We start from the raw sequence: 24,588 nt of genomic DNA, 5'->3' as shown, positions 1-24,588 counted from the left end.
CCATGTTATCGTCACTTCATGAAAAATGATCATCAACATTGAGTTGATCAGTACATCCTGTCATCTCCTTCAGACCGAAAACTCATTGGAAGATTCTTCATGACACACACACACACCACAGACACACACACACACACACACACACACACCATTAACAGACAGAGTACCAGAAAACGAAAGGGGAATCCACCACTAATTGGACTGAATTTAAACTGGCAACAAAAGCCTGGGCTCGAAAATTCCAGCCCTGGTTTGTACAGGCCCTGCTTTGTTGTTCGTTGCCTCTGTTTGTTCTGTTCTAATGCTGTGTTAACACTAATGTTTTTTTTCCACTGATGGCCTCTCCCCTCCATCTCGCTCTCTTTCTCTCTCTCTGTGGTGCATGAAAGGCTTTTTGCCCCGCATGACGCAAAGTTAGGCCTACCCCAAACCGCGCTGAGGCGCACTTTAACTAGAATGCACTAGGCTTCGCATAAACACACACACACATACACACACCACAGGAGCTGCACAGACAACCAGGATGACCCTAAAACCTCCTCCGGAGCATAGCGTTGCTACTGTCGTCGCCGTCGGAAGGCTGCTGCTGCCTCTCGCCATGTTCCCCAACGCTGAATTTCCCCAAAAGCCTTGGACTGACATATTCCTCCGTTGACCCTGTGGGGCGCTGAGGCATACAGATTGAGAAAGAAAGAAAGAAAGAAAGAAAGAAAGAAAGAAAGAAAGAAAGAAAGAAAGAAAGAAAGAAAGAAAGAAAGAAAGAAAGAAAGAAAGAAAGAAAGAAAGAAAGAAAGAAAGAAAGAAAGAAAGAAAGAAGAAAAAAAAAGAAAAAAAGAAAAAAAGAAAGAAAGAGGATGATGGGGAAGTTACGGAATATGGAGGAAGGGGGGATAGTGGAGGGCTTCAGCACGGAGGAGCTGGAGTGCAAGATCTGCTACTGCCCATATAGCCTAGGCAGCCGGCGCCCTAAGGTCCTCGAGTGCTGTCACCGCCTGTGTGCCAAGTGCCTGGCCAAGATCTTAGACCTGGGCGAGTCGCCCCCCAACGCTGTGGTGTGCCCGTTTTGCCGCTTCGTCACTAGTTTCCCGGGCGAGGCGGTGGGCAGCCTGCCAGATGACTGCAACTTGGTGGCGGCGCTGGCCCTCCAGACCCGGAACCAGAGGAACTTGCACTACCACCACGAGGGCCCCACCGAGCTGCTGCTCAGCCCCAGGCATCTAAACTCGCTCATGGGCAACCCTCCCAGCGGCTCCCCCTCCTCCTCCACTACCACTACCACCAGCACCACCACCACCCACACCTACTCCTCCATCCGCGGCTCGCCCAACTACATGGTCATCACCATCATGGAACCGCCTCCATCTCCTCAGGACCACCACCCCTACCAGCTTCACTCCCACCCCCCCGGAGTAACCACCATCCAGGGTAGGGATTACCACTCCTCCAGCCTGGACTCCATGGCCTCCATCACCCAGAGGTGGACGGTGTGGAACTGCGCCGCCCGGGCTCTGGTGTGGGTGTTGGGGCTCCTCTACTTCAGCTCCTTGCCCATGGGGGTCTACCTGCTCATCATGCAGAAGACCACCCTGGGGGTCCTTCTGGTAAGCCTGGTCCCGGCAAGCCTTGTCATGATCATGGTCTACGGCTTCTGCCAGTGCCTCTGTCACGAGTTCTGGGACCTCATGCCCCGTAGCAGCCAAAGAATGACCATCTGAGGAGTTTAAGAACGGGTTGCAGAAATGTTACATTTTTCCGAATGAGATCATTACTACTGACAACGGAAATTGGCATCCTGGATACCATAGAATATTTCATTGTATTATTTTTCTTTCTTTTTTTTACTCAGGCTCAAATGACTTGGCGGATTGTATATGGGAAGAGAGCAGGTACAAGAGACGTACAGTTTAGATCAATCTTAAGTTTGGGCATTTTCAGTTCTAATCATTTATTTAGATTATGTAATTTGTGTATTGTGTAAACAAAACGGTCCACCAAATGTCAAACTATACATAAATAAGAAGTCGCAGTAAGTATCAGGTATGCTTTTGCAACCACTATTTTTTATTTTTTTCAGTTTGAGGTATTAACAATATAACTATCTGGCCATAATTGGCACAGTAGAAATGTATACATTTTGTATTGAAATCACTTAGAGGGAGGAACAATGGTCTAAGCTTTGGCAAGTCAGTGTAAATAATAATTTGTTATGAAGGATGTGAATAATGAGGAGGACACCAAGAATATGAGTTATTCATAATATAACCTCCACCATAAATATATGTACTATCGTCATACTACCATCATCATTCTGGTGTATGTGACAATAAAACATCATTCAAAAATTGTTTTTAATGAAAATTGTTTCTCAAATGTAAAGTTAATTTTGACTGATGTATATATAATCTCCAGAATGTTTACAGGATAGTCCACAATCCATTCAGAAGGATGCTTCTTATTCAGAATTGGGTGCCAAAGTGCAATTGACAAATTGACCATGGCAGTCAGGGTTGTGATCATTAGGGCACGCAACAGATTTAAAAACAATTTTGAACACAACAGGTCTTATTCATTAGGGCACACCAGGAGCGAAAATGTTTTGCAATGGAACAGAAAGTCCCTCCCTGTTTCAGTCAGTTTTCTTCCAGTTGGGGCCTAATGAACACGGCCCAGGTGTTATGAATAACCCCTTTGTTTTAATCATCTCAATATCTTAATGAGATGTGTGCTCATATCGAAGGACAAGTGCAAAATGGAGATGTAGATTAGCTATGCTATTAACAAAACTAGGTTCACATAGATATCGTTTTTGGAATGATTTTGTAACAGCAAAGACTATCTATAACCAGCAAGAAATGTTACCGATGTCATTGCATTTTTTCAAATAGCATAACACATTTTATGCTTCATACGCATTACATTGCCAAGCTTTCTTCTTTTGTAGTCCTAACGTACAGTTGGGGGAATTCAATAGTTAACCTGTAGGGGAGTGGGGTAAGTTGAGACATTTACATTCAGCATCATTCCATCAAGGGAAATATAGTATTCTTTCTAACAAAGATATCTACATATACTGAACAAAAATATGAACGCAACATGTAAAGTGTTGGTCCCATGTTTCATGAGCTAAAATAAAAGATCACAGAAATCACAAAAAGCTTATTTCTCTCAAATTTTGCACACAAATTTGTTTACATCCTGTTTTTGAGCATTTCTCCTTTGCCAAGATAATCCATCCACCTGACAGGTGTGGCATATCAAGAAGTTGATTAAACAGCATGATCATTACACAAGTGCACCTTGTGCTGGGGACAATAAAAGGCCACTCTAAAATGTACAGTTTTGTCACACAACACAATGCCACAGATGTCTCAAGTTTTGAGGGATCGTACAATTGACATGCTGACTGCAGGAATGTCCACCAGAGCTGTTGCCAGAGAATTGAATGTTCATTTCTCTACCATAAGCTGCCTCCAACGTCGTTTTAGAGAATTTGGCAGTACATCTATCCGGCCTCACAACCACAGACCACGTGCAACCACGCCAGCCCAGGACCTCCACATCCGGCTTCTTCACCTGTGGAATCGTCGGGGGCGGGGGGTGCTGAGGAGTAGTTCTGTCTGTAATAAAGCCCTTTTGTGTGGAAAAACTCATTCTGATTGGGTGGGCCTGGCTCCCCAGGCCCACCAATGGCTACGCCCCTGCCCAGTCATGTGAAATCCATAGATTAGGGCCTAATGAATTTATTTCAATTGACTGATTTCCTTATATGAACTGTAACTCAGTAAAATCGTTGAAATTGTTGCATGTTGCATTTGTATTTTTGTTCAGTATATATTTCAGGATGTTGTGTATCTTTGGAAATAATCAGAATTAATTTAAACATTACAGTTTTGAAAACATAGCATCCAAAAAAAAGTGGTCTCTTGGCACAACTTAACCCGGGTATGGGGTAAGTTGAGCCGCGGGACAGAGTAAGTTAAGCCACCTACACCAGGCTCTGTCGTAGCCGGCCGCGACCGGGAGACCCATGGGGCGGCGCACAATTGGCAGGGGAGGGAATGGCCGGCAGGGATGTAGCTCAGTTGGTAGAGCATGGCGTTTGCAACGCCAGGGTTGTGGGTTCGTTTCCCACGGGGGGCCAGTATGAAAAAAATAAAATAATAATAATAATAATGTATGCACTCACTAACTGGATACTCACTCTGGATAAGAGCGTCTGCTAAATGACTAAAATTTTAATGTAAATGTACACATTTCTGTACTGAATGAAATATTACCACTACCTTTTTATAACCATATCTATCTTTATTTCCCAAACACAATTTAACACAATAAACTTTTTGGTCTTAATCATCTTAAAGAACGATCTTAATAATGGCCATATACTCTTAGAATCTCCACCAGGCACAGCCAGAAGAGGACTGGCCACCCCTCAGAGCCAGGTTCCTCTCTAGGTTTCTTCCTAGGTTCCTGCCTTTCTAGGGAGTTTTTCCTAGCCACTGTGCTTCTACATTGCTTGCTCTTTGGGATTTTAGGCTGGGTTTCTGTATAAGCATTTTGTGACATCTGCTGATGTAAAAAGGGCTTTATAAATACATTTTAAATCTTTAAACACAGGCGTAACACCTAACAAACACTTTGTACTTTTTAAACACATTTAACATGGGCCAGGCCCTGTTGTTACCTCATATCCTGGCGATAATGCCTTGCATTAGGCCTGGAAAGAAAACACTTCAATTTGCTCAACCATTGGCTCAACTTACCCCATGGCCATAGGCTCAACTTACCCCAAGGCAAACATTTTGACTATATTAGCCCACACAGCTACAAGGATGCACTTTCATGGTAGGTTTAGGACTTCATATTAAAGCTTATAGAGACCCCAACTGATGTATAGAACAATCTTTAAATTATCTACTTTCGTTTAGATACAAGCATCATGAAACCTATAACACAATAAATTCATTTGACTTGTTGAAGATCCGTTTTTTGGACCTAAATTGATTAACACTTTTTCCATATGGTTTCTTCCTTCACTGACTACATAAAATTATGACCTCTTCCTAAATTTGGTCAAATGATACATTTTGTGAATGGTTTCTAATAAACAAGTGTCATACCCTGGCTCTGGGGACTCTATATTTTGAGCCAGGGTGTGTAGTTTCTATGTGTTTGTGTTTCTATGTCGTGTTCTAGTATTGTATTTCTATGTTGGCCAGTGTGGTTCTCAATCAGAGGCAACGAGTGTCAGCTGTGGCTGGTTGTCTCTGATTGGGAACCATATTTAAACAGTCTGTTTTCCATTCGTGGGTGTGGGATCTTGTTCCGTTTGGTTTGTTCCGTGTTGGTCTATGTTACCTAGGACGTTACGAGTCGTTTGTTGTTTTGTTCATTGTCAGTATTTATCACTATAGATAAATAAACATGTTCGTTCATCACGCTGCGCCTTGGTCTACTCAGTCTAACATTCGTGACAGAAGATCCCACCATACCAGGACCAAGCAGCGTGTCCAGGAGCAGGCAGCCTGGACGTGGGAGCAAATATTGGACGGGCAGGGGTCCTGGACCTGGGAGGAAATCCAGGCCGGGATGGATCGCCGTCCATGGAGTGAGACGGTAGAGGCGCGACGGAGAGAGGAGCAACGGCGTCAACAGTGTCGTCGTCGGACGGACGAGAGGCAACCCCAAAAAATTTTTAGGGGGGGGCATACGGCATGGGCGACGGGGCAGCAGGAGGCAGCTACAGGGCGTAGTAGGAGGTTAGGTGAGAAGGCCACCAGGTTAAGGGGGCTATTGGCGCAGAGGGAGCAGGGGTTAGTGGTGCAGAGGGTAGAGTTACTGGAGGCGATAAGGGAGAAGGTGAGAATAGAGGCACGGCGAGAGGAACTAGGTAGGCAGCTGAGGGAGCGGAGGGTTATGACGAAACCCAGTCCCGCTCCTCACACCAAGCAAGTGGTGTGCGTCACCAGTCCGGTCCGGCCCGTTCCTGCTCCCCGCACTAAGTTAATGGTGCGCGTCGCCAGTCCGGCCCGACCTGTTCCTGCCCCTCGCACCAAGCCTAGGGTGCGCGTCGCCAGCCCGGCCCGGCCTGTTCCTGCCACTCGCACCAAAGCTATGGTGCGCGTCGCCAGCCCGGCCCGGCCTGTTCCTGCTCCCCGCACCAAGCCTACGGTGTGCGTCGCCAGCCCGGCCCGGCCTGTTCCTGCCCCTCGCACCAAGCCTACGGTGCGCGTCGCCAGCCCGGCCCGGCCTGTTCCTGCTCCCCGCACCAAGCCTACGGTGTGCGTCGCCAGCCCGGCCCGGCCTGTTCCTGCTCCCCGCACCAAGCCTACGGTGTGCGTCGCCAGCCCGGCCCGGCCTGTTCCTGCCCCTCGCACCAAGCCTACGGTGTGCGTCTCCAGCCCGGCCCGGCCTGTTCCTGCTCCCCGCACCAAGCCTACGGTGTGCGTCGCCAGCCCGGCCCGGCCTGTTCCTGCCCCTCGCACCAAGCCTACGGTGTGCGTCACCAGCCCAGCCCGGCCTGTTCCTGCTCCCCGCACCAAGCCTACGGTGTGCATCGCCAGCCCGGCCCGGCCTGTTCCTGCCACTCGCACCAAGCCTACGGTGCGCGTCGCCAGCCCGGCCCGGCCTGTTCCTGCCACTCGCACCAAGCCTACGGTGCGCGTCGCCAGCCCGGCCCGGCCTGTTCCTGCCACTCGCACCAAACCTACGGTGTGCGTCGCCAGCCCGGCCCGGCCTGTTCCTGCCACTCGCACCAAGCCTACGGTGCGCGTCGCCAGCCGGCCTGTTCCTGCCACTCGCACCAAACCTACGGTGCGCGTCGCCAGCCCGGCCCGGCCTGTTCCTGCCACTCGCACCAAGCCTACGGTGCGCGTCGCCAGCCCGGCCCGGCCTGTTCCTGCCACTCGCACCAAACCTACGGTGCGCGTCGCCAGCCCGGCCCGGCCTGTTCCTGCCACTCGCACCAAGCCTACGGTGCGCGTCGCCAGCCCGGCCTGTTCCTGCTACTCGCACCAAGCCAGGGGTGCGAGTCGTCAGCCTGGTAAGGCCCGTTCCTGCTCCACGCACCAAGCCAGGGGTGCGTATAGTCAGCCCGGTCCGGCCCGTTGCTGCTCCACGCACCAAGCCAGGGGTGCGCATCGTCAGCCCGGTCCGGTCCGTTCCTGCTCCACGCACCAAGCCAGGGGTGCGCGTCGTCAGTCCGGCACAACCCGTGCCTGGGTCACCGGTGCCTGATCAGGTACCGGTCAGCTGCTCCACAACGGAGCTTAAGCAATCCGCTCCTTCGATGTCCAGTCCAGCTCCAGCCAGCGGGGCCAGACCGGACCAGGGGCGTTACGGGGGGATTATTGGAGGGTGGTGGGCAAGCCCGGAGCCGGAACCGCCTCCGAGGAGGAATGCCCACCCAGCCCTCCCCTGTTTGGGTTTTGTCGAGGCGCGGTCGCAGTCCGCGCCTTTGGGGGGGGGTACTGTCACACCCTGGCTCTGGGGACTCTATATTTTGAGCCAGGGTGTGTAGTTTCTATGTGTTTGTGTTTCTATGTCGTGTTCTAGTATTGTATTTCTATGTTGGCCAGTGTGGTTCTCAATCAGAGGCAACGAGTGTCAGCTGTGGCTGGTTGTCTCTGATTGGGAACCATATTTAAACAGTCTGTTTTCCATTCGTGGGTGTGGGATCTTGTTCCGTTTGGTTTGTTCCGTGTTGGTCTATGTTACCTAGGACGTTACGAGTCGTTTGTTGTTTTGTTCATTGTCAGTATTTATCACTATAGATAAATAAACATGTTCGTTCATCACGCTGCGCCTTGGTCTATTCCGTACGACGATCGTGACAACAAGGGCCTCAACTTACCCGTTTGGCTCAACTTACCCCACTGTCCCCTACTGCAGCACAGTACATTTAAAAAAAGAATAATAAAAAACTTTAAGATACAACTTAAATGACATGTTTGCAAGGGCTTGTGTAAACAATTAAAACATCTGTTTTTATCAGTGTACAGAAGCAGTTACAATCATTGTTATTTTATGTTGACACCATGTAGCCCAGCGGTTCCCATACTAGGGGTCACGACGTGATATGAAAACGGGCTCGCGGGAGAATTTTAAAAATCCTGAATAAATTAAATATATATTCAAAAAAATATATATTATAATATTGTCTTTGTATCTCAAAATCATTGTAATGTGGTTAACCTTAAAAATAAAAATAAAAATTATTCAAATCTAAAAGATAAAATTAATTGAGAGAGCGCCCTTAGATCATGGGAAAAGGCCGCACTTGACCGTTGCACTTGAATCATTCACACAGTGAATGGCTAGGCCCGCTACGCTATGAAACCACACACTATTGCAAAGACTGATATTACCGGCTGCAATTTATATGGTGAAAACTATGTCGGGGAGGCAGAGGCACAGAAACTCACACCAATACCTTTGTCAGATAACACTGTTAAATTAAGAATTTATGCTCTGACTGAATGACTCAAAAACTACCCAGCTTATGCCCTCCAAATGGACATTAGATGTGAGGGCTGAGATGACCATGCATTGACTTTTGTTTGTTATACATGTCGGGGGATGCTATTCACAAGGACATATTGTTCTGTCTCACGATTCCCGAGCATGAAACGGCATAGGGGATGTTCAGTGTGCTGTTTAGCTACAGTATATTGACGAATAACAGATTCCATATAGGATCGAATGGTGGGCTTTTGCACAAATGGGGCTCCATCTATGGCGGGACGGCGGGCAGGCCTCTGCACACTAGTTGTGAATGTGTTTCCTTCAGCCATATGGACGTATTGTATGATACACCGAGAGCAACTGGCAAAAGAGAGAGCACAGAACTCAGACATATACTGCAGCGGGTAATTTTGATTGTAAACTACATCAAACCACATCCACTGAGCGCACGCCTGTTCGCAAAACGATGTGGAGATATGGGATCAGAGCATGACAATGTTCTATTTCACACTGGCTTAGTGGTTATCGAGGGGGAGTGTTGGAAAGATTTTTCGCATTGAGAGAGGAACTGTTGTCATTCACAATGGATGTAAAACAAACAGACTTGGTTGACTTTCTGTGTAATGAAAAGAAAATAACAGAAAACAGCATCAGTAAGTGTCCCACATGAGTGATGATTGCTCACCTCCAACGCTTGGAAGAGAACTTTGGGACCTACTTCCCAATCCGTTTGATTGTGATCCTGGCTCAGTTGACATGCCGGTAAGTGAAATCAAACAGCTGATTGAGCTGTCATGTGACTGAATGCTGCAGACAACACATTCACCGGTCACTACGGAGGAGTTTTGGTTCCTGACTCAAAGGGCATAGCCTGCCGTCTCCCTCTGAGCATGAATGGCATGTTCAAAACAACTGGGAACTCGGAATTGGGAAAAATCGTTTAGAACGGTCATCCAACTCGGAATTCCAACTCAGGAACTCTGGCCTCTTTCTAGAGCTCCGACTTTCCGACCTAAAGATCACTGACATCATGATTTGACCTCGTATTTGTCCGTTCCCAGTTGTTTTGAAAGCACCATAAAACTCATGGTTAGCTACCCTTCGCCAGCTCATATCTGTGTGAAGTTGTATTCAGTGCTCTCGTCTGCATTAAAATCGAATATCGATCCAGGTTGGATGTGACAGCAGAGATGAGCACTGTCGACTACTCCCCCTGACTTTGAGAAGCTACGACGTGACATGCATCAAGCACACCCGTCTCATTAGTGGTGGTGGGATAATAAACATTATGTCAGAGTAATTTGAACTTGACTGTCATAGCCCCACATTAAAAGTATGTGATGGTGAGTTGAGAAGACAATCAGAGATACTGTTAGAACGTTTTTCAATTGACTGCCATAGCCCCAAATCAAAAAATAAACATTGGCTGTTAATTACATAATTCATTTCACATGGTTGGGGTCGCAAGAATTTTCAGATATCAAAATGGGGTCCTGGGCCAACAAAGTATGGAAACCCCTGATGCAGCCACTGTTTTGTTTTTGTGTTGCAATGCAAGAGCAATACGTACTATGCCAAATTCAGAGAAATTAGAATAATGATTGGTCATCATCCACAGCATTGACAGATAAATGTATCTCTTCGTTAAACAGATAACATTTGGTAAAACGTGGGGTTGGTTAGTTTGTTGATGGTTGCTTCTCTGATACAAACCACATTTGACTGCATAAATACAGCGTATTGAGACCATAGATATTATAATATGTTGCAGCAGGCAGGCACATAACATGACTTTCTGGAAACCGTACACATGCAGGCAGAGGCGTCATGCCCATAGGTGGCACAAGGGCACGTGCTCCCTCAGATTTGTCCTGTTTGAAACATTTTCAGATGTTAATTTAATTACTAAACTTCATTTTAAGCCCATGTTTTATCATAATTATTTATAAAAAGATCAGTCAGTGGTATTTTGCGGAGGGGGCACACTGACTGGACCAGGCAAAGAGTAGCGGTCCCCAGTGGTTAAGATTAGGGAGGACGATTTAAAAGAAAATGATTATGGCCTTATTGCTATTACAGCATATTGGATGACAGTCATTCATATTCCATTCACCCAGCTCAATGTAACATCGATAGGTTCAGGCTACTACATGATACTCCAAGTTGCCCTATCCCCATCATGAGGTTGCTACAACCTAGCCTACAAATGAATGTTTATAACGTCGGTGCACAGGTCGAGAGGCAAATTGGAGTAATCAAACTGACATTCAGTGACACATTCAATACCGCCTTGCAGATTCTTGCCTGCATCTACCTGATCTGGGGTGTAATCATTAGACTAAACAAAAAAATAAAAATACATTCTATTGGGCAAATTCAGGTAGGTCCCTCCCTGTTTCACTCTGTTTGCTTCCGTTTAAGAAAAGTTATCCAACAGAATCGGCGGAATGAATACACCGAATACATCCCTGATCACCCGCACACACAGTTCACTTCCATAGCAGCCACATACAGCATAATCACTTTGCTCCTTGTGTAATTCCTTCTCGCATCTACGCGCTCTCCTCCTCTCACGTTTTCCCTTCGCTTGTGGACTTCAGTGCACAACACAACAGCTTGTGTGACCAGGCACAAATAACCAAGCCAAACCTTCATACCATAACCACTACACAGCCTACATCGTTGTCACCATATTAACACTATCGTCAACAAAATAGAACTAATGCATTTGTAAACCCACAATCCAATCCATGTGTACAACCACAGTGGCAATACATTACACTGAACAAAAATATAAACACAACATGTAACAATTTCAAAGGTTTTACTGAGTTACAGTTCATATAAATAAATCAGTCAATTTAAATAAATTCATTAGGCCCTAATCTATGTATTTCACATGACTGGGAACACAGATTATTTTGACATTATTGATCATAGTCTGCTGCTGGAAAAATGTATGTGTTATGGCTTTACACCCCCTGCTATATTGTGGATAAAGAGTTACCTGTCTAACAGAACACAAAGGATGTTCTTTAATGGAAGCCTATCCAACATAATCCAGGTAGAATCAGGAATTCCCCAGGGCAGCTGTCTAGGCCCCTAACTTTTTTCAATCTTTACTACCGACATGCCACTGGCTGTGTTAAGCCAGTGTGTCTATGTATGCGGATGACTCTACACTATACACGTCAGCTACTACAGCGACTGAAATGACTACAACACTTAACAATGAACTGCAGTTTGTTTCAGAATGGGTGGCATGGAATAAGTTAGTCCTAAATATTTTAAAAACTAAACGCATTGTATTTGGGACAAATCATACGCTACATTTCTGGCCTCTTTTATTTCAGCTCATGAAACATGGGACCGACACTTTACATGTTGCGTATATTTTTATTCAGTATACATTTGAAAGTTATCAAAACACTTAGTTTAGAAAATCTACATAAATTCAGCAATTGCATTCTTCTCATATTTCGTCTCAGGGAATCTCATCTGCATGCTCTTCGTCCTCACCAAGGGTCTTGACCTGACTGCAGTCAGCTTCAGCGGGCAAGTGCTCACCTTCGATGGCCATTGGCATGCTGGAGATGTGTGCTCTTCACAGATTAATCCCGGTTTCAACTGTACCGGGCAGATGGCAGACAGTGTCGTGTGGGCGATTGGTTAGCTGATGTCAACGTTGTGAACACAGTGCCCCATGGTGGCAGTGGGGTTATGGTATGGGCAGGCATAAGCTACGGACAATGAACACAATTGCATTTTATTGATGTTTCAGCATGATAATGCATGGCCTCATGTCGCAAGGATCTGTACACAACTCCTGGAAGCTGAAAAATTTCCCAGTTCTTCCATGGCCTGCGTACTCAACAGACATGTCACCCATTGAGCATGTTTGGGATGCTCTGGATTGACGTGCACGACATCATGTTCCAGTTCCCGCCAATATCCAGCAACTTCGCACAGCCATTGAAGAGGAGTGGGACAACATTCCACAGGCCACAATCAACAGCCTGATCAACCCTATGTGAAGGAGATGTGTCAAATGGTGGTCACACCAGATACTGACTGGTTTTCTGATCCACATCCATACCTATTTTTTAAAGGTATCTGTGACCAACAGATGCATATCTGTATTCCAAGTCATATAAAATCCATAGATTTGGGTCTAATGAATTTATTGTAATTGACTGATTTCCTTATATGAATTGTAACTCAGTAAAATCTTGTTGCATGTTGTGTTTATATTTTTGTTCAGTGTAGTAACAGGTCCATGTAGAATAAACAACTTTTTACATTGTTCAGCTAATATAACAATTTGCACCTTTCATCTTTCATTCTCAGCTGATGCAGATACTCTGCCTATCGGCATTTTGTCTGGTGGTAATGGGGCTACCTTGGCAAACATGTCAAAGTGGTCATTCCTTCCAGTGTGGTGTTCCGTATACAACAGGAGTTCCCTGCTCCTGGTGCAGAATACACAGGGTGGAACCAACCTAATCGCTGCATTCACCTTTCTATTTCACTTCAGATATCATGATGTGTGAAGTGAAATAGAATGGTGAACACAGCGATCAGGCTAACCTACCAGTTCACCAAACCGGGTAATTTTTTATACAACTTTTCACATAACACACATTACCGTTTTTTATGAAACCGTCTGTGTCATCAGGGCAGTAACTCAGGTCACTATGAGAGGCCTCATGATGGCGTATCCTTTTGATAGGAGTCAATGGAGACTCTTGCAACAACGGAGGAGGTGTCACAAGGGTACTTGTGTCGCATGACACACTTTTATTCTGAGGTCTTGCCTGACAAGCTGTGAAAACAGCAAGTGAACAGTGAATGAAATTATTTCTGGAGGTTGCTAAACCATTTCAATCACATATGGTCCCGTGTAGCTCAGTTGGTAGAGCATGGCGCTTGCAACGCCAGGGGTGTGGGTTCGATTCCCATGGGGGACTAGTATGAAAACAAAGTAATTACCTTTGAATATATTTGGTTTCCAACTGTTTTTTCTTTGCATCGACAATAGTGAACTAGTAGCTAGCAACCATTGACAGTAAAGACACAGTAACTGTGGCGGGCTACTGTAAGCAGTTCAGAACAATCCAAACCCGATGGTTGCCAAACTAGCTTGTTAAACCATCTGTTTTATCAGTAGCAATTAGTCTCTTAAAACAAGAACGCTAGTCAGAGTTAGAAAAATCAGTGACATTGACAGTTGCCAGATAGTTTTACAACCCAGTCAATAAATGCTGTTGTCATCAACCATTAACTAGGCTAAGGGCTTGTAGTAAATGGTACAACTACTTGAATTTGTATCATTTTGCCCAATATTGTTTGTATTGATGTGTGTAGTTACTGTGGTAGGAAGTTGTCAGTATAAAAATGTATGCACTCACTAAGTCGCTCTGGATAAGAGCATCTGCTAAATGACTAAAATGTAAATGTAAATATGAAAATGTATGCACTCACTACTGTATGTTGCTCTGGATAAGAGCGTCTGATAAAATGTAAATGTTATGATACCCACCTGTGCTCCTTCTGGTAGGTCCCGCCATCCGTTCATGACCAGGGGATCAGTCTGTCACCCAACTGTGCACTTTGTCTAACAGAAAAACAGGGTAAATGATTGTCATCATCCTTCAATTACAAACAAGGCTTGAGAAATAACGTAATCTCATTTGGAAGCTAATTCTATGCTTTACAGATGAAGACTGGCTGGCTCCAGATTGGATTAGATTCAGGCCGGTGACTCTGTTACACTATGCAAACAACTGTGACATGTTTGAGTTTGTTGCTGCTAGTTAGTACCATAGAGGTTATATTAAATAACTAGAGGGGCTATTTCATTAACCCTCAAAGTTCCAGAATGGGGTGAAAATGGCAGCCATATTGGTCAGGGAGAAATTCAAACCAGTCTAATTTGAGTGAATGGCAGTAGTGGCATAATCCTGATTTTACTTATGCAGGAAAATAAAAGTAAGGCATGTGATATATCAGAAATTGTGTAATAGAATTATTGTCAACCTAAAATATTGTCATATAATTATAAAAACAGTTTATACTGGTTTTATACCAATTTTCTGTGTAAAGAACCTCTAAAATATATGTAAACATACCATAAATGTCTAATTTTTCGTTTTCTTGGAAAGCTGTGAGTGCTGTTTATTACACAATATCAGTACTTGTTGCATTAACAAGTTGTCTAAGTCTTATCATCAACTGATTTCAGCCAGTGTATGGCTGTGGGTTGACTGCATTGTTTAAATGGAATGTTGGCATGTAGGCAGTTAATTAAAAATAATTATGGAATCATTCCTCCAAAAGTGTCTGGCTAGCAGGCTAACAAACATACAGTGTAGATAAATTGTTCAAATTCATTATTTTACACAATATCTTATCACAGCACTGGCAAACCATGGTTTACCAACTCCCTGACCAAAATGGCGGACCTTTATCCCATCATACGAAGGTTCATATCCATTCCAGTATTCTAATTCCTAATTCTATGGTTAGTGCACTGTTGTAGTCAGACATGAGTTAGCTAATACCACCATAGCTGCATCCAATATTAATGTGTGCCCTAGACATGGGTTGCACCTCGGAGGCTAATGTGACTGTTTCGTCTAAATTACACTAACTTACAGTGCTATGGAAATACGATGACATTGCTATGGTAGGCAAATAATTAGTAGGAAACAACTTATTATGACGTCGTCAAATTTACTTTAGAAAGTTGGCAATGTTGTCATTACTGTTACTAGCAATGTTCGTCAAAAATAGTTAGCAATGCTAATGTTAGCTTGCTAAAATACAGTGATCCCCTCAATCTTAGTTAGCTGGCTAAAGGTATACTGCATCTAAAGTCAACCTGGCAACATCACAATCATGACAAAAGGTTTTCCTACTAATTATTTGCCTTCTTTTGAAATGTTATCATGTTTCCAAGCCAAATCAGAGTTGAGGTAGGCTAGTTAGGTAGCTAGCTAGCTAACGTCAGCTATGCTAGCGATGATAGTGATAATGATTATCAAAATAACCAGATACATAACCAGCAGTCTATGGTCTAGCTACCTGTATACTCCCCAACATTGGGGACCAACAAACTCCAACCACATATTCCGCATGGTAGAGTATTAGGGTCATTCGGTAGGGCATGCAAACCATTGTTTGCTGTGCATCCTGCTGGAAGCAAGCATTGTTGAACTGGAGCCGGAGGCATGGTCAATCCATATAGGGCATTTCAGGCGATGAAGCAACGGAGCCCTATTCAATGAAGGGAAGGGAAGTGGGCGGAGGGGCGATTTGCACGAGAAGCTTGGCAAAAGGGGGCATGAATTGTTGACATAATTGTAATCCAAACCCAACCTTAATTTACCCAACCTTAAAAACTCTGTTTTAGACGAGACTGACTTTATGACCAAAATTATCCTATTTACACTTTGTAGTCAATTTCGACACTAGAATAAATGTTTCTGACTCATATCGATGCCACATAGGCCGTTTTCAAATGGATTAGTTGGTTTTTAGGAGCAGTCGCTCTTTAATCACTTATTCTCCGTAGTAAGTGGTTCCTTCCAAGGTGCACCACGGAGCAAAGATATGCTAGGCAGGACGCTAGATACTCTAGTGCGTGCAGACAGTATCATCAGTGGAGGAGGAGAAAGAGTGTCCAGTGACACACACAACGTTTGATCAGTAGCGATGAGTGGGTAAAATCACTGAGGAAGCCAGAAAAAAATGCCATATTACAACCTACTGTATGTGTTGTGAGAATGATGTTGTTTGCTCTATAACCTGTGATATATAGGCCTAAAGGCAGAGACAATAAGAAGACAGTGGCAGAATAAATTCAACCACACCTTTGTTTTTGTTGTCTTAGGCTACCTGGCTAAAGTGCGTGCCCTTTCATGGGCAATGTTAGCTAGTTAACATTAGCCTTCTACATAATCCTATAATCATTGGCCAGTACAGAAAATTAAGTAAAACCACCAGTCCAAATCCAGGAGGTATGTTTGTAAATGAATTTGATCAAGCTATTGATTCCTTCTTAATGTTGTTTCTCTGTAATACTAGCCACCCAGAAATGTTTTGAATTTGGCTTTAGCTAGCCAGCTAGATAGGTTCCCAATCTCCCAACTTCATAACTAGCTACCAAGCCATTTCAGGCTATCAATCAAGTTAGAGTAGGTTGTCTAACTAGCTTAGGGACAGATCGAAATTTACTGGGGGGAAGGATGGTCCAAAATAGGGGAGGGTTGTCAAACCTTTTTTTTTTGCTTTGGGGAGGGTTGTGTGGTTTTTATTGGACGCAGGGGAGGGTAGTGCATTTTTTCCCTGGTTTGCATTCGCTCTTCTGCTTTTGATATTACCCTAATAAAAATGTGAAATGTTTGTGAAGGTTTAGTATGGTGTGGCCATTATTAAGCTGAAAATCTGAAATTTCCATCCCCAACTATAACATTTTCCGTCTAGATAGAACTGCCAAAGGGGGTGGAGTTGCAATCTACTGTAGAGATAGCCTGCAGAGCTCTATCATACTATCCAGGTCTGTGCCCAAATAGTTTGAGCTTCTACTTCTAAAAATCCACCTTTCCAGAAATAAGTATCTCACTGTTGCCGCTTGCTACAGACCCCCCTCAGCCCCCAGCTGTGCCCTGGACACCATATGTGAATTGATTGCCCCCCATTTATCCTCAGAATTCGTACTGCTTGGTGACCTAAATTGGGATATGCTTAACACCCCGGCCATCCTACAATCCAAACTAGATGCCCTCAATCTCACACAAATTATCAACGAACCTACCAGGTACAACCCTAAATCAGTAAACATGGGTACCCTCATAGATATCATCCTGACTAACTTACCCTCTAAATACACCTCCGCTGTCTTCAACCAGGATCTCAGCGATCACTGCCTTATTGCCTGCGTCCGTAACGGTTCTGCGGTCAAACGACCACCCCTCATCACTGTCAAACGCTCCCTAAAACACTTTAGCGAGCAGGCCTTCCTAATTGACCTGGCCCAGGTATCCTGGATGGATATAGATCTCATTCCGTCAGTAAAGGATGCCTGGTTGTTCTTTAAAAGTAATTTCCTCTCAATCTTAAATAAACATGCCCCATTCAAAAAATACAGAACTAAGAACAGATATAGCCCCTGGTTCTCCTCAGACTTGACTGCCCTTGACCAGCACAAAAACATCCTGTGGCGTACTGATTAGCATCAAATAGCCCCAGCGATATGCAACTTTTCAGGGAAGTTAGGAACCAATATACACAAGCAGTTAGGAAAGCAAAGGCTAACTTTTTCAAACAGAAATTTGCATCATGTAGCACTAACTCCAAAAAGTTTTGGGACACTGTAAAGTCCATGGAGAATAAGAGCACTTCCTCCCAGCTGCCCACTGCACTGAGGCTAGGAAACACTATCACCACCGATAAATCTACAATAATCGAGAATTTCAACAAGCATTTTGCTACGGCTGGGCATGCGTTCCACCTGGCTACCACTACCCCGGCCAACAGCTCTGCACCCTCCGCTGCAACTTGCCCATGCCCCCTCCGCTTCTCCTTCACACAAATTCAGACAGCTGATGTTCTGAAAGAGCTGCACAATCTGGACCCCTACAAATCAGCTGGGCTAGACAATCTGGACCCTTTCTTTCTAAAACTAGCCGCCGAGATTGTCGCAACCCCTATTACTAGCCTGTTCAACCTCTCTTTCGTAACGTCTGAGATCCCCAGAGATTGGAAAGTTGCCGCGGTCATCCCCCTCTTCAAAGGGGGTGACACTCTAGATCCAAACTGTTACAGACCTATATCCATCCTGCCCTGCCTTTCGAAAGTTTTTGAAAGCCAAGTTAACAAACAGATCACCGACCATTTCGAATCCCACCGTACCTCCGCTATGCAATCCGGTTTCCGAGCTGGTCATGGGTGCACTTCAGCCACGCTCAAGGTCCTAAACGATATTATAACCGCGATCGATAATAGACAGTACTGTGCAGCCGTCTTCATCGACCTGGCCAAGGCTTTCGACTCTGTCAACCACCGCATTCTTATTGGCAGACTAAATAACCTTGGTTTCTCAAATGACTGCCTCGCCTGGTTCACCAACTACTTCTCAGATAGAGTTCAATGTGTCAAATCGGAGGGCCTGTTGTCTGGACCTATGGCAGTCTCTATGGGGGTGCCACAGGGTTCAATTCTTGGGCCGACTCTTTTCTCTGTGTATATCAATGATGTCGCTCTTGCTGCTGGTGACTCTCAGATCCACCTCTACGCAGACGACACCATTTTGTATACATCTGGCCCTTCATTGGACACTGTGTTAACAAACCTCCAAACGAGCTTCAATGCCATACAACACTCCTTCAGTAGCCTCCAACTGCTCTTAAACTCTAGTAAAACTAAATGCATGCTCTTCAATCGAACGCTACTGGCACCCGCCCACCCGACTAGAATCACTACTCTCGACGGGTCTGACCTAGAGTATGTGGACAACTACAAATACCTAGGTGTCTGGTTAGACTGTAAACTCTCCATCCAGACTCACATTAAGCATCTCCAATCCAAAGTTAAATCTAGAATCGGCTTCCTATTTCGCAACAAAGCCTCCTACACTCTGCTGCCAAACATGCCCTCGTAAAACTGACTATCCTACCGATCCTTGACTTCGGCGATGTCATTTACAAAATAGCCTCCAACACTCTACTCAGCAAATTGGATGTAGTCTATCACAGTGCCATCCGTTTTGTCTCCAAACCCCCATACACTACCCACCACTGTGACCTGTACGCTCTTGTTGGCTGGTCCTCATAACATGTTCGTCGTCAAACCCACTGGCTCCAGGCCATCTATAAATCACTGCTAGGCAAATCCCCGCCTTATCTTAGCTCATTGGTCACCATAGCAACACCCACCCGTAGTATGCGCTCCAGCAGGTATATCTCACTGGTCATCCCCATGGAGACTCTTATCTCCCTCACTAACTTTAAGCATCAGTTGTCAGAGCACCTTACCGATCACTGCACCTGTACACAGCCCATCTGTAATTAGCCCACCCAACTACCTCATCCCTATATTGTTATTTATTTTGCTCATTTGCACCCCAGTATCTCTATTTGCACATAATCTCTTGCACATCTATCATTCCAGTGTTAATACTAATTGTAATTATTTTGCACTATAGCCTATTTATTGCCTTACCTCCATAACTTGCTACATTTGCACACACTGTATATATATTTTCTGTTATATTTTTGACTTTATGTTTTGTTTTACCCCATATGTAACTCTTTAGCTACTGTAGGCCTATGATATGAAGGCAGTGCGCCCTGGCACTCCAACTGACTCAGGCAGTTGAACTTGAGTTGAGGAAGTCTGTTTCAGGCCTACCAGAGTTACTCCTATAATCTAACAATATAATGCTTATCTTTATACAAAATATTCTGATTGAAAATTAACGAATTAGCCTCCTTCTGTATGTCTATATCTGTTTAGTAGCCATCTGACATGAATAAATGCATATCGGTGTCGTACCATGCCACCAACATATCTCTATCTATCTCTCTGGGGCTTCTCTTCCATATATACACTACCGGTCAAAAGTTTTAGAACACCTACTCATTCAAGGGTTTTTCTTTATTTTTACTATTTTCTACATTGTAGAATAATAGTGAAGACATCAAAACTATGAAATAACACATATGGAATCATGTAGTAACCAAAAAAGTGTTAAACAAATCAAAATATACTTTATATTTGAGATTACTTCAAATAGCCATCTGTCACGCCCTGGCTCGGGGGACTCTCGTATGTTGAGCCAGGGTGTTAGTTTCTATGTTTTGTGTTGTAGGTTGTGGGTCTAGTTTTGCTTTTCTATGTTGGCCAGGGTGGCTCCCAATCAGAGACGGCTGTAGCTCGTTGTCTCTGATTGGGAGTCATACTTAGGTAGCCGTTTGGCACTCATTCATTGTGGTTTCTTGTTCTTATTTGGTTTGTGTTCAACCGTAGACATCACGTTATCGTCTGTTGTTTTGATCGTGTGATCATTCTCTAAATAAATATGTTCACCTTCAACGCTGCGCATTGGTCCTCCTCCTTAGACGATCGTGACAGAAGAAACCACCACAACTGGACCAAGCAGCGAGTCGAGGAGCCATCGCCAGGGAAATCCCTAGCAGATCTCCGTGGCAGCCTCGACTGGGTCAAGCCGAGTGAAGAGCAGAGAGAGTGGACTTGGGAACAATGGAGGAAGAGCTTCGACTGGGTCAAGCCCATTGAGGAGCTGAATAGCGGGAGTTGGAGACAGAAGAGCGAGAGTTGGGCGAGAACGATAGAGGCCTGGCCCACGGGGAGGAGAGACCCCCAGAAAATTTTTAGGGGGGGGCTCACGACGTCGGGGCAGCAGGAGGCCGCCAGGTTACGGGGGGCACTGGTCGAAGAGGGGATGGAAGGTGGAGAGGCACGGCAAGAGGTACTGGGGTGTGTTACCAGTCCGGTCCGGCCCGTTCCAGATCCCGGTGTAGGGCCAGTGGTGTGTGTCCCCAGTACGGTCCGGTCTGTTCCTGCTCCCCGCACCAAGTCAGTGGTGCGCTTCGTCAGCCCGGCTCGGCCCGTTCCTGCTCCCCGCACCAAGTCAGTGGTGCGCTTCGTCAGCCCGGCTCGGCCCGTTCCTGCTCCCCGCACCAAGTCAGTGGTGCGCTTCGTCAGCCCGGCTCGGCCCGTTCCTGCTCCCCGCACCAAGTCAGTGGTGCGCTTCGTCAGCCCGGCTCGGCCCGTTCCTGCTCCCCGCACCAAGTCAGTGGTGCGCTTCGTCAGCCCGGCTCGGCCCGTTCCTGCTCCCCGCACCAAGTCAGTGGTGCGCTTCGTCAGCCCGGCTCGGCCCGTTCCTGCTCCCCGCACCAAGTCAGTGGTGCGCTTCGTCAGCCCGGCTCGGCCCGTTCCTGCTCCCCGCACCAAGTCAGTGGTGCGTTTCGTCAGCCCGGTTTGGCCCGCTCCTGCTCCCCGCACCAAGTCAGGGGTGCGTTTCGTCAGCCCGGCTCGGGCCGTCCCTGCTCCCCACACCAAGCCAGTGGTGTGCGTCGTCAGTCCGGCACAGCCCGTGCCTGTTCCACTGGTGCCTGGTTCGGCACGGGTCAGCTGCTTCACGCCGGAGCTAGAGCAATCCGCTCCACCAGTGTGCAGTCCAGCTCCGGTCAGCAGGGCCAGACCGGACCAGGGGTACTTTGGGGGGTTAGAGAGCGAGTGGGGATCATGCCCGGAGCCGGATCCGCCGCCTAGGCGGAGTGCCCACCCGGTCCCTCCCCTGTTGTGTTTGGTTGGCGCGGTCGGAGTCCACGCCTTTAGGGGGGGGGTACTGTCACGCCCTGGCTCGGGGGACTCTCGTATGTTGAGCCAGGGTGTTAGTTTCTATGTTTTGTGTTGTAGGTTGTGGGTCTAGTTTTGCTTTTCTATGTTGGCCAGGGTGGCTCCCAATCAGAGACGGCTGTAGCTCGTTGTCTCTGATTGGGAGTCATACTTAGGTAGCCGTTTGGCACTCATTCATTGTGGTTTCTTGTTCTTATTTGGTTTGTGTTCAACCGTAGACATCACGTTATCGTCTGTTGTTTTGATCGTGTGATCATTCTCTAAATAAATATGTTCACCTTCAACGCTGCGCATTGGTCCTCCTCCTTAGACGATCGTGACACCATCCTTTGCCTTGATGACAGCTTTGCACACTCTTGGCATTCTCTCAACCAGCTTCATGAGGTAGTCACCTGGAATGCATTTCAATTAACAGGTGTGCCTTGTTAAAAGTTAATTTGTGGAATTTCTTTCCTTCTTAATGCGTTTGAGCCAATCAGTTGTGTTTTGACAAGGTAGGGGGGGGGGGGGGGGTATACAGAAGATAGCCCTATTTTGTAAAAGACCAAGTCCATATTATGGCAACAACAACTGAAATAAGCAAAGAGAAATGACAGTCCATCATTACTTTAAGACATGAATGTCAGTCAATATGGAAAATGTTAAGAACTTTGAAAGTTTCTTCAAGTGCAGTCGCAAAAACCATCAGGCGCTATGATGAAACTTGCTCTCATGAGGATCGCCACAGGAATGGAAGACCCAGAGTTACCTCTACTGCAGAGGATAAGTTCATTAGAGTTACCAGCCTCATAGATTGCAGCCCAAATAAAGTTCAAGTAACAGACACATCTCAACATCAACTGTTCAGAGGAGACTGTGTGAATCAGGCCTTCATGGTCGAATTGCTGCAAAGAAACCACTACTAAAGGACACCAATAATAAGAAGAGACTTGCTTGGGCCAAGAAACACGACCAATGGACATTAGACCGGTGGAAATCTGTCCTTTGGTCTGGAGTCCAAATTGGAGATGTTTGGTTCCAACCGTTGTGTCATTGTGAGACGCGGTGTTGGTGAACGGATGATCTCTGCATGTGTATTTCCCACCGTAAAGCATGGAGGAGGAGGTGTTATGGTGTGGGGGTGCTTTGCTGGTGACACTGTCTGTGATTTATTTAGAATTCAAGGCACACTTAACCAGCATGGCTTCCACAGCATTCTGCAGCGATACACCATCCAATCTGGTTTGGGCTTAGTGGGACTATCATTTGTTTTTCAACAAGACAATGACCCAACACACCTCCAGGCTGTGTAAGGGCTATTTTACCAAGAAGGCGAGTGATGGAGTGCTGCATCAGATGACCTGGCCTCCACAATCCCCCGACCTCAACTAAATTGAGATGGTTTGGGATGAGTCGGACCGCAGAGGGAAGGAAAAGCAGACAACAAGTGCTCAGCATTACATTTTAGTCATTTAGCAGACACTCTGATCCAGAGCAACTTACAGTTAGTGAGTGCATACATTTTTTTTTTTCATACTGGCCCCCCGTGGGAATCAAACCCACAACCCTGGCGTTGCAAACCCCATGCTCTATCAACTGAGCTATACGGGGCCAATGTGGGAACTCCTTCAAGACTGTTGGAAAAGCATTCCAGGTGAAGCTGGTTGAGAGAATGCCAAGAGTGTGCAAAGCTGTCATCAAGGCAAAGGGTGGCTATTTGAAGAATCTCAAATATAAAATATATTTTGATTTGTTTAACACTTTTTTGGTTACTACATGATTCCATATGTGGTATTTCATAGTTTGGATGTCTTCACTATTATTCTACAATGTCCAAACTTTTGACTGGTACTGTATGTATTTTTTTTTACTGATAAATAAAATCAATCAATCAATTCAAACTGTGCAGCGGACAATTGATGAATGGAAAGAGACATCTGCTACAAAACACCAAAAAAGTTTAATGACATTGTCAAGCAAAGCCTCGAATACTGGGTAGGGAGGGATGTATTTTCTGTTTGTCGAGATTGACAAAGTCTATTTATTGTGGTGTTGAAAACGTAAACCATGATGTGCCTGAAATCGGTATGCTTTGTTTATTGGTTGTGTGGTGCATTTGCACAGAAACCTGTTGGTGGAAAATGTGTTGCATACATTTTATATCATTATAAATATGGCATCAAAATTTTGAAAATCGGATTTCCCCCTAGCTGTTCATTGTCTGCAGCTGGCTATGATCGTAGTGTAATGAAACAGGCAGGGAGAGTTGTGGTCGGCGAACCCTCAACCTTCTGGCCCGTAGCCCTACGTGGCATCGACCGTGCCACAAAAGCATGTTGAAGTGGCAAAGTCGATATCCGTGTTTATAAACACAGGGTCGCTGGTATTGTTATTTTTGGCCGTAAACATTATTTTGAGTTAATTCTATGAGGGGGGAGGGTGTTACATTTATTTTACAGTACAAGGGGAGGGTCATGTGAAAATATTTGTAATGTTGGGGAGGGGGTTGCATTTTATTTTTACACCTTGAGTTGGACCAGCCCCTCCCCCCAGTACATTTCGATCTGTCCCTTAGCTGGCATGCCTTCTAGCAAGGTAAAGGTAAATAACAATTGAACAGGTGAAGAGGTATGCTTAGATAACCAATGCAGAAAAATAGCTGTTTCAGGTGTTTGAAAAATGCTAAATTCTCCTACATCCGGAGCAGTGGGGGGACCACCCCCTTTCCATCCTCATGTACTTTGTGCCCCCTCTAAAATAATG

At 45.5% G+C, this 24,588-nt stretch overlaps 1 protein-coding gene across 1 annotated transcript; it reads left to right on the top strand.

Moving 5' to 3' along the window:
* Positions 1–854: 854 nt before the first annotated feature.
* Positions 855–1,715, top strand: rnf182 (ring finger protein 182; the record flags this gene model as incomplete). Its single annotated transcript, XM_084188016.1, has 1 exon — positions 855–1,715. One exon carries the CDS (start codon positions 855–857, stop codon positions 1,713–1,715), a length of 861 nt encoding a protein of 286 aa, XP_084044142.1.
* Between the last annotated feature and the right edge of the window lie 22,873 nt (positions 1,716–24,588).

The sequence above is a fragment of the Coregonus lavaretus genome (assembly GCF_964263955.1).
Source record: "Coregonus lavaretus genome assembly, chromosome: 23".
In the NCBI taxonomy this organism is placed as follows: Eukaryota; Metazoa; Chordata; class Actinopteri; order Salmoniformes; family Salmonidae; genus Coregonus; species Coregonus lavaretus.
Note: the sequence above shows the minus strand (reverse complement) of the source record. Positions and strands in the feature narration are given on the sequence as shown.